At 43.2% G+C, this 11,925-nt stretch overlaps 1 protein-coding gene across 1 annotated transcript in view; it reads right to left on the reverse strand.

Moving 5' to 3' along the window:
* The window catches only part of b3gat2 (beta-1,3-glucuronyltransferase 2 (glucuronosyltransferase S)), a 48,048-nt gene extending 36,532 nt beyond the window's left edge, over nucleotides 1-11,516 (reverse strand). The window contains exon 1 of the mRNA XM_034608045.1: nucleotides 10,453-11,516. Coding sequence (XP_034463936.1) covers nucleotides 10,453-10,986 — 534 coding nt within the window. The 5' untranslated portion in view covers nucleotides 10,987-11,516. The remainder of the gene's footprint in view (nucleotides 1-10,452) is intronic.
* Between the last annotated feature and the right edge of the window lie 409 nt (nucleotides 11,517-11,925).

Below are 11,925 nucleotides of genomic sequence, written 5' to 3' on the forward strand. Positions count from 1 at the left end.
TATCTGTGTGTGTGTTATTAATATGCATGGCAGAGGCAATCGGAGAAAGGGAGGGAAGAAATGAGCTGGGAGAAAATGAATGAATCAAATTAGAGAGGCTGGGGATGGGCTATGAAACTGTGATTCAATGGTGCATGATATGTGTGCAAGATGAATGCTTTATGGGTTTATGTGAGAAAAAACTGATATTAAAGAGATGAAGAGGTGTGTGTGTGTGAGAGAGAGAGAGAGAGAGAGAGAGAGAGAGAGAGAGAGAGAGAGGGAGAGGGAGAGAGAGAGAGAGAGAGAGAGAGAGACTGTCTGCAAAGTCACAGTGTTTCTTTCCAGCAGGTGAACTAGCTGTCTATAAGCATATGGATATTTATATTGATTCAGTGCACAAACCAACATTTATGGTAAAAAATCCAGCTGTTTTTGTAAGTCTAGGTCATAAAATAGTAATGAAGGTTTTTTGGGAGGTATTTATGTCCTTTCTTACAAATACAGAGGAGAATAACAGTATTAACTCTCAAGTCTGTGTTCAGAACACACAGAGCATGAAGCCAGAGAAACATGAAAGCTCCCTAAATGATTGTTTCCTGGTTTATAAAGACTGATGTTTCTAATATTTTGTCTTATTTATCTTTATACCAGTGAGTGCAGGCCAAATGTTAGAAACACTATCTCACTATAACCCAGTACAACTCAGCAGCACCACAAACTGCAAACTCCTGCACGACCACAGTGTTGAATCAACACCTCTTTAAAACAGTTTGAACAGTTCCAAACTGAACATTATAACCTTCATGAAGGCAGGACTCAGTAGAAGGCTGTTGCATTAGAGTAAATTAGTTTTTGCTAGTTGTACCTAATGAGCCTGTAACTCTATATCCTGCAGTTCACAGCACGCATGTGTGGGTTCAGCAGGTTTCTGTAATGCAGGCTACAGATCACAGAGTTTGTGAGCAGCTACTGGACTACACACTGAGCAGTTTATTCACTCGAAACAACAAATACCACCAAACTAAAGGATGAGGTGACTGGATCATCAACAGCAGATCCACTGTATGATTTCCTGACACATTACTGACATGTTTAATGACTGAATCAGTTCCGCCTCTTCTCTGATGTGTCCAAATTATTTCATATTTGGGAGGGGTTCTGCATCATTGTCAAACACGGGGCCTAATTACTGTTCAATATAGTAAATATATTAATTATATATATATTATACAATCTCTGAAACCCATATCACCTACATTTTCTCCCTGTTTGTAGAGTTAGATAAAAACCATAGAGTTACTAAACACATTGACCTACAGTATCTTTTGAGCACGAGTCTATTCTATAGTAACTCCCATAGCTGATTTTGATTAGATTGTTGGTTTCTACCCGATTAACATCACCTAAGTCTTAATCTTTATACAAGTGAAGACTTTGTCGAACCCAGGAAACACTGCTCCAGCTCCTCATTAAAACAAAGCCATGAGACTGATCCTGTTCCTGTCATCTCACTCTTGGAAAGAAGCAAATAAATACATTTGACTAAATTTTAAACCATAATTATATAGTTTAAAGCATCTTTTAGTCTTGCACACACATGAAGTCATGGATAACAGCCAGTAATCACCATACTGAAGCAGTCAAGGTTTGTGATGTCCTCTTCAACAATGAAGAGGACATCACAAACCTGCACATCACTACTACATTCTTGATAATCATCCCATTACAGAAAGCACAGCTATATGTCCACCAAACTCAATGGAAGAAAGTAAGTTTTCAGGTGTTTGAACATTTCTGAGATATTCAGAGTGTCAAGGTGTCGGAGACCTGTTCTGGCCTTGCAGCCCTTCACAAGCCATGAAGCCAGAACGTGTCCATTCCATTTTAATGAAACAGCTTCAGTGAAAATCCGTTTCAGTTTAACAGAAATGTGTCTCGGTCACTGTGACACACAAGTGGGAAGAAAGGGAGCAGAGAGCAGAGGTTTGTAGTCAAGCAGAGGAACAAGCAGAGAGCTGGCACGTAACACCTCCTTCACATTCAGACGGCCTTCAACCTCTCCGTCACCTTCCCCTCTCTCCTCCATCCTTATCCTCCCGCCGACCCCAGCAGACAATTTCTCTCAGCAAAGTTCATCTCCTTTCTGCTTCACTTCACTGACATTACAACTCACCCGCGCACCAGCCAACACATCCCCCCACCCCTTCCTCTACCACTACACTATGTAATTATGATAATTGCTCATAGGGTTTGAGGAAATTGAATTGCTTATTTCGCTCTGGTTCCTTTATCCCGCCAGTTCCTGTCTCTGCCACCTCCCCATCGTCCCACAATTCTCTGCAGGCGCGGACTCCGCTGCTTGGACACTTGATCAGATATACCCATGTTTGCATGTGTATGTCTTTGGACCATTTCCCATTGAAAAGCATATACTGTACATTTCTTAGCCAATTCCCCAATACCAGCAAACTGGCTGTGTAACATATTAACACAACGAAAGCATAATCAGAAAGTCAAATTCATTTCAAACACATACTCTCAAAGAAATGAATTGTGAAACAAATTCCTAAAGTTTCTGAGACGTGTGATTCAAAATTTGAAAAGATCTTTCTCACATTCAGCACAGCAGTGAATATCAAAACACTACTACTCAATCCGAGAGGCCATCACGCCACATCAGAACTAATAAATGAACACTAGACCCAGTATGGCACCATTCGAGAGAGGTGTGCCTCAGTCACACTTCAGCACAGAGCATTAGCCACAGTACCTGCTCCCTAAAATAGTCACTCTGACTGCTGCGGAGCCTTACGAGGCCGGGGGAGTTCAATTATTCAAAAAAGGTCTGACGAAACTCTCGCCTGGCTGACAGCCTGCTGCAGCTGAATCAAACAGCTCTGCCATGCTGCCGTCAGCTGAAAAACCCTCAATCCCCATAGTCAGCTTTTCAGGAATGAAGACCGGGGGAGCGCTGCTTAATTTTACTGATTGCTTCTTATGTAACTTCATCTGAATGGGTTCCTTTACCGTGAAACAGAGCCCTAACTGACGGCGTGAGGGTCCCAGTAATGGACTCATTGGTGAACACTCGTAGATCAATCCTTTACACATCAATAAAAAGGGAACTTTTTACGGGTTTATTACAAATTTCATCTTATTTTGGTAGCTTTGAAGGTAAAAAAAAACGTCCTCACCAAAGTAATTGCTGAGATGATGTTAGTAATATCCCCTCATTGCACAGAAAGAACCTTTACATGTGCACAACTCTGGCAAAGACAACAGGTCAATAACACACTATGGAATACGTAATCATATTATTAAACTCACTTTGCCATTTTATTTAACTCAGCTGGTTCTACTACGAAATCTCCCTGTATATGTCCGCTGTTTTTTCAGAGATAGTTTTGATTCCAAATGTTCACCACAAAGTCTTCGTCTGTCTGTTATAACAAAACCAGGGTCGAGCCCGATGTGTGTTTGGGCGTCTGATCATTCAGACCAAAGAAACTAAAGTGACCTCCAACCAACAAAAGAAAATAATAACATCCTAGTCTGTGGGTTTATTTCAAACCACTCGGATCATCCAACTGCTTGTATCTCATATCTCATGTTACATCTTTTTAGTATTGTTGGCCTGCTCTCATGTCTCAGACAGTCTCAGTTGTGTTAACGCTGCCAGAAGAACCAAGTTCTAATGAAACAAAACTAGACGTTTTTTAATTAGAAAGGAAGACAACAACTCCGCTAAGGCCCAACCCAGATGAAACCACATTTGAATTCACTAGTTCCAGATTTTTATTTGAATCTGCACCACATTGAACACACCCATAAATACCATACATTTAAACGTGACTGATTATTTGCATCAGTATCCATGAATTATTTTCTGAGACAAAAACAAAAATGCCCAATCTCGCAATGTTAAAGAGAAAGAAATCCGGGTCAGATCTGCACCTGCATTTATTGGGTTCTTTCCTGACCCGTAATCTGTCAGGTCATTTTTTGTAAACTTGCATAGAAGCAAACAAACCAAAATACAAATGGACAGGGGTGAAATCATGGTGGAGGGCATTCATGAAACGAATAAAGTGTGAGCTGCAATCTGCATTATTGAGCATACTTTTTGTTAATGAAGAGCCAAAGTGCAATCTATCTGTTCAACCTTGATTTTCCCTCAACCAGAGAAATCCCTCCACCTTGCTGAGAGATTCCACACATCGCTGCATACGATAAGGAAGCTCTAATTTTTATGGGAATTATTTTTTCTTTTTTTGAATGAAACAGTCAAATTTAAAGATGATATGAAAAAAAAAAACATTCTATTCAGACTACATTAGCATGTAGCCTTGGGTGAGGGAGCTCCCATGTGAACACAATGACTCTTGAGGGCAAAACTGCAGAATCACCCTGAGGAACCAAATGGAAGTCGTGTGCGTTCAGGCCCAATCATGGCACTATTACATGGGGGGGGCATTAAATGAGCATTCTGTGTTTCACTACTGACTGCTCGGAGGTTACTCAGCCATATCTTGTTGTCTGCATAATGAACCACCAGCAGACGGAGATCTGACAAACGTGTAGAAACGGAGAACGCTCCTCTTTACTCGTGTATTCACTCTAAATGCCTTTCCACCTGATTTCGCGCTCTGACTCCGCTGCCAGCGAAAGAGAAGAACGCGGGGAAGCTTGTTAAACATTTGCTACGTACCAATGTTTTTTTCATAAGGGGAGGAAGCAGAGGGGGTTGAATGGTTGTAACACATTTTGCTCATTACTCTGTGGTAGTTTGCGGCCCACTTTCGGAGCAAAACTGCCCGGGCAGCTCCTCTCATGTAATCAACAACCCGGAGTCAAAGAAACGGGGCTGATTCTGTTCCAGCTGGAGTTCGGCATTTGTTAATTGGGCAACAGCAGGTCAGAAGTGTTTCACTCTCTGCTCCACAGCAGCTAATGAAATGATAAAATATTGAAACACGAAATATTGAATGAATAATTCCTTTTTTCTGTGCTTACAACTACCTAATTCCACATCTGTCCGTCTGTATGTGGCTCTTGAGATTCGTTCAACTTTTTGATTTTGCAATTGGCATGTGTATTCTTAAAGGCCCAGGGAAGTGCAGGGCAGAGTCTGCTGAGATTTGGTCACGAGATACATTCAATATTAATAAAATGTTAATAAACAAGTGACAGTGCTCTGTAGCAGTCGGTGGGGGGGCGCAGTGTGCCTTCAGTTTGCGTTTTCTGTCTGTCTGTCTGTCTGTTTTCCTCTTCTTCCTCAGATAAACTACAGTAGTGTTCAGTCAAAATCGCATCTAGATCTTTTTGATAATTTGGTTATTTTTCTTTCACCATATCAGACTGACACACAGACACACAGACACACACTCACACACTCACACAGACACACAGACACACAGTCACACACTCACACAGACACACAGACACACAGTCACACAGACACACAGACACACAGACACACACTCACACAGACACAAAGACACACAGACACACAGACACACAGACAGAGCAAAGGTGCTGATATCCATCAACATTCAAAAATCACATTCTCTTCAAAGTAAAAGTATGTTTGTTTCGTTGCTGTAATGTTTTAAACTGAGCTGAATTACAGTTTTTATTTTGAAAAAGTTGTAAACTTGGGTCTGAGGTAGCCAAGAACATTAAAACCAATTAAGTATTATACCTCCCCCCTGTGTTTGTACAATGCATAAGCAATTTATCGATATATATCAAACTTTTGTTACATTGCTTTTGATGAAAATGACATTGTGATGATTAATGTCATAGTTTTATTGCTCAGCCCTAATTTCACCCCTCAGAAGTTACGTGTCCTGAGTCCCACCTGCGCTCGTGTGTAAATACGCATTTAAAGAAGTAACATAATTGTACAGCACACACCAGCTTTCAAGAAATGTAGGTGTGCAGTACATAGCTCCTACAATCACCTCAACCCTGCTGAGTTAAGAAGCACAGTCATACAAAGAGAAACTATATTTATGTAGTATTTATATAGTTATTAAATGAACACCGTATACTCGCTGAGCTGCAGTGTAGAGTTAAAGGTATTTTCTTCGGGAACCGACCCACACACAGACCAGGAGAAACCAGACATACCTGGTCTGGCTCATGGAAGTGACCTGCAGTGCTGATTGTAATGCTTGAAGCTTATTTTCTACTGCTGCTCTAACTAAAGCGTAATGCCCATGATCACATGTTCTAATGATACACATTTTCAGTGTAAAATACAGAATATTTACTGTATTTAGAATGATTGACCAAGGCCCCTCCGTTTCACCATAAGCTGTCCACGTTCATTGAACTGGAGCATGCAAGGGAAATAAAATAGGACAAGGACAGTGTCACAAAGTTATTGCATCATGGCCAGTGTGGAGACCCATAATTCTTGCTGTGCACATGGCAGCACTGTATTTAGATACAGGGCTTCTGAATCCAAATCCAAACCTATCTTATCCTAAATCACAATTACGACAAGAAATATGATCACAAGGGCCCAAGGTAGAATAATATTTCTGCCGCTTGAACGATCCCTCAATAATTTTTCTTCCAGAAATGATATAAGGGTTTCTAATTTAAAGCTGCCACCCACTATAAGTGCAGCTACTGCGATCAGTCTAAAGCCTGCAGACGGTTGCTGCAGGTTATTACGGCTGTATGACAGCCTATTATCTCTCTATGACAGGCCATTACCTGCACAGAGCAGCTGGGTAATGAAATAGGCAGGAGGACAGAGAGAAGACAGTGTGCTATTAACAAATCAAATAGATGCTCTTTGCACCGAGCCGCCGGAATCGAACACTCACACTCTGTGTCAGAGGAGACTCGGCTTCTGCACGCTGGGTTCACCTCAGTGAGTCAAGTATATTCTTTATCCAAGTGTTGGAGTCAGGGATGACGGGGAGGACAATCTGAAGTCTAATTCTAATTAAGGGTGGATTCCTTGAGGCCAAAACAATGGGAAAAATTGACTTTGCTGCTTTCTGATTGACAGGAGAGACACTTAGTCATTTTGGATTCTGGTGAAACTGGAATCTCAACTAGGCACCATGGATTTCTGTGCTTTTCATACAGAATATTATGTTTTATTTAGGAACTTGTTCCCTGTGAGCATCAATCCAGACAGCGGTTTGTACTCAGTTCATTTTGGCGTTCAATTATTTAGAGCTGAAATGTCCTTAATTGATCAGTGGGTTTGTAGAATGAGAAATTACAGTGCAAAATGTTTGGTGATCAGATGACAATTTAAAGCTAGGTTTGGTAGTCCTGGAAAATCTAGCCAGAGTGGGCTATTACTTTGAAAAAATGCAACCAATACATCCCACCACCTTCCAATAAGTTACTTATTAGTTACAGTCCTAAACAACCTGTATATGTCGCTCCGGGTGACCCAGACTTCTCATCAAGCAGTAGTTTATAGTCATAATGTTTTATTCTCACACAGCCTAAGAAACCAAATGAAACTCAGTAGAGCACATACCTCCAGCAAGGCCCAACATCCCCCTTAAATTAAATCAGGCTGCATTAATTTGTACACACTCATTGTTATCATTTCCCTAAATTTAGTTTTCCTCAAGATCCATGAGTTTTTCTCTTGGAAATCTGTAAAAATATCCCAAACCGGTATCTATCAATGTTAAAGAAAGTGATACAAAAAAAATCCTGGATCTGCCGCTTGATCTGGATTCGAACCATATCACACCCCTCCACCAAGTTTGGTGGAAATGTGTCCAGTAGTTTTTGCGTAATCTCAAAAGTAAACCAACCAACACACAAACGTAGAGGGGTGAAAACATAACCTCCTTGACGGAGGTGATAAGAACATCAAGCTTGTTTAATGCTCATGGTTTATCTCATAGTTTGCAGAACAGATTTTAGATGTAAGTGGCCACTGCTTTCAAAAAGTGGAAGAACACAGCCTTCCCAAATCTGCATGTTTCAATGCAAGCATACAATTTATACTCTACAAAGGGCAATTCAAAACGCTTAGGTATTTAATTTTCGAATGTGCTCATCATCAAACACCCCCATTAAAGATCACCAGTCCTTTCATCCATCACTGAATCAGTCACCCTTTAAGAGTACTGCTATATTATTCAGTGCCGGGTTTTCAGCTGATCTATATAAATATGTTTTGCATCCTGAATTTGGCCCAGCTATATCTGAATGGCAGCAATCAGAGGCAGCCATCTGCAATCAGGGGAGCATTCTCTCAGAGTGGTTGTGCATTTGTAAGAGTGAGAGGATTGTTGTGTTGCTGCTGCCGCTGCTACAGACGTGACGCTCTTCATTAGCTGGATGTCTAGAGCACATGCAGGGGTGGCGGTGCAGCTTCAGTATACATGACAAACGATCGCTAACAGTGGCATGAAAAGATATAGCAATGAATTGACATAAACAAACGCTCAGACGTACGCAGGTATCAGTTTTCCAATATTGAGATTCAACCCGGGCACATCATCCAGCCTGTTAACTCAGATTCAGAGGACAGATCGATACGACACATGATATGTTTTTGTCAGTATTTACACGTCAGAAGACTTCCAGCGTCTAGTATCAGTGCGCATGCGAGTTCAGATGAATTTATATAGAGATCAGTGTGAGAATTTAAACCAGTAAAAAGTGAAATAATAAAAGAATATTAAAAAAATGAATCTATAAAGCCGGCACTGCTATCCACCACTGACAATCAATCTCACACGAGTACACACACACACACACACACAAGTACACACACACAAGTACACACACACACACACACACACACACACACACACACACACACACACACACACACACACACACACACACACACACACACACACACACACACACAAACACACACACACACACAATCCTGCTTATTAATTCTGTGCTGGCGAGTGGATCGGCTGAAAATTGGACAGCGATGCTGGTAAGATGCACCAGCGCTGACACGGCCGCCATCCATCCCTATCCCTTCTTCATGTGTCAGTCAGTGCTCCTTCCTCTTCCTCTTCATATTTTGTCTAACGCTCATTTTAACCCCCCCCCCCCCCCCTCATCTCCCCAGCAAGCATTCTCCCTACACACAAAGTGTCCTTGTGGTTTTTACCAGACGCACTTTACTGGAAAAGGCTGGTTTGATATCGGCCTTTCCGGTGAAACAAGCGGCTCTCAAAACAAGGTCTGGAGCCTCCCGGGGGTGCTGAGCGGGGCTCCAGTGGGATCCCATCAGCAGACAAGTAAGAAGCTGGTGAATTTCAATGTTTGAGTTCCTTTGAAAAGATCCCATGTGGGGGGATGCCTAACAGTTCCTGTGCAGCATAACGGTGGGAGCAGAGTGAAAACACAGCCAGTTAACCTCCTAGTGCTGATGCTGTGATTAAAGGTGACAAAACAATAAAACACCATAAACACTGTTATTCCTCTGCATCTAAACCTGAGGGACAAACCCTCACTTATGCAGGTTTGTGGGGACGTTCCTGGGGTTCATCAATTTTTACATGTGGGAGCCTAAGACTTAATTATCTACGTTTCTGCATGAGACATGATTTCAGATACTGTTTAATTTATCTCACTATGTTGATCGTTGCTTTTCAGTTTAACATTTCACACACATCTCTGTCACATACTTTCTTTTGTGTAAATACTTTAAACATCTATACACCATTTAATTTACACACTGTCTTTCCTCATGAATGTTATAAATATTGGTATTTTGTTGATGTGCTCTGTTACACATAATATCTATTGCACTTCTGTCCTTCCTGGGAGAAGGGTCTCTTTCTTCTGAGGTCTCTTCCCCCTGATGAAAGTTTTGGTAGTTTTTCCTCACTTTAAAGGGCAGAGGAGGTTGCACCTTGTTAAGTCCTATACCAGACAAATATGTGGATGTGGGCTCTACAAATGGAATTTAATTGATTGATTGACATATGATCATGCTGTGGATTGAAAGTTGAGATCAAATAATAAAAAACCTGGAGGAGCAGAACCCCAGTGTTGAACTCTGGTGGTGTGGGGATAATTACTTATGTCTGTTTCTGCCTTTAGAGGTCACATGTAGATGTTACATTTAACTGATGATATTTTAGTTAATTCACACAAGTAGTCAAATATAGGCTAAACGCAGAATTAATAAATGTACTTTTCATGTAACGTTATTACTTGAACTTGAATAAAGATGATCCGGGTTTTTTTCATGAAACGAAAGTCAAGATTAAGTAGCCTACAAATGTACCTGGCCTCAGTATAAATCCCACAGCAGCTTGTTTCCATCTCATGGTTTATAGAAATAGCCTGAAACAATACCATCTCATTTATAAACAGGCATATAGATGTGAAAGGTGTAAGATTACAGTGATACATGTTGTGTGCCGCAGTTCAGGCTGAATGACACCTTGCCATGATGCTCCCTGCACAGTAACAACACAGGTACCACAACTCATGTCCGGTTACCTCCTCGAACAGCTCCAGGCTGTACGTGTTGTCGTCATCCGCGAAGAACACCACCCCGGAGTCCCGGCGGCCCCGGTGCTGCCGGAGCCACGCGAGGGCCACATTCCTCTGTTCGGTGGCGCGTGGCATCCCGGCGCGCTTGAACCTGCGGGGAGTGAACACATGCAGGTGCGTGAACGGCACGCCGCACCGGGCCAGGAAGCGCGCCACCAGCTCCGTGCGCGCCGTGGAGTCCTCCACCACGATCCAGTGGAACCGGGGCACCTGGCGGAAGGCGTGTGCCAGCCGGGTCAGCTCCGCTTTCTGCACCGGACGGGTGTAAGTCGGAGTGATGGCGTAGATGACCGGCAGCGCGGTCTGATTGTGGGTGACACCGACCCCCGGCGCGCCGGTCCGGGCCGCCCGCTGCGCCCTGCCGGTCCGAGCGGCCGCTGGAGCCCGGACCGTCCTTTTGCTGTCGATATCGATCATGATGATGACAATGAGGACCCAGGGCAGAAGGATGAAGAAGCGGCTGAAGAGCACTGATTTCATGGCGAGGCTGAAGTTCCCGTGCGCCCTCTCTCACTCACTCCATCACAAACAGATCCCAACGAGCGACCAACTCCAACAGCCGCGTCCTTAAAACCCTGCCGATGTTATTCTGCACAACCAAACAACACAGAGCAGCACCCGGAGTCCATTACAAACTCTGTGGAGCACAGCACCTTCCGCTGCGTCCCCGTCCCAACGGGACCGTTTCCCCCTAGTCCTCCTCCTCCTCCTCCTCCTCCCTCTCTTCTCTGGGATGGGACTTGAGCTCACTCGTCCTCCGGCGCACTCTCACACAACCTCACTTAAATCCCCATGTTCGCTCGTCATTCAGCTCCTGAGTGTTTCCCGAGGAGGCGAAACAAGCCGGAGTTGCCCTCCGTGCAGCGAGCGGTGACAACCCGCCGATGTGCGCCGCCCCGCCGAGGAGCATCACTTGGCGAGGAGGACGGAGCGCTGCTCTGACTCCGAGGATAATAAGGGAGGAGGGGAGGAGCAGGTGCAGAGCGGAGGAGGAGAGAGTGGATAGGGGGAGAGGACCTGGGGAGTGAGAGAGAGAGAGAGAGAGAGAGAGAGAGAGAGAGAGAGAGAGAGAGAGAGAGAGAGAGGTCTTGTTATGTCGTGCGCATCAGTGTCCACCACGAATAAACCCAGCTGATCGAGAGGCATAGAAACGCAAACACAGAGATGGAGAGAGCCTGTGCCTCCCATGGGTTTATCAACAACCAAATGTTAAATCAAAATTTGGTTTGGGCTACTCAGGGTGACTTCATTCAGGTCCCAGTTTGAGAGGGACTTACTTTTAAGAAAATTAACTGGCATGAAATGTTAAAGGCTTGCCAGTTGAATAGTCTGTATATAAATCCATTCACTAAATCAATCAATTGGTAGAAAAACTAAATTTCAATATCTTAACCGACCATTTTGGTCCAAAAAATTGTT

Source organism: Hippoglossus hippoglossus, chromosome 15, assembly GCF_009819705.1.
Source record: "Hippoglossus hippoglossus isolate fHipHip1 chromosome 15, fHipHip1.pri, whole genome shotgun sequence".
NCBI lineage: Eukaryota > Metazoa > Chordata > Actinopteri > Pleuronectiformes > Pleuronectidae > Hippoglossus > Hippoglossus hippoglossus.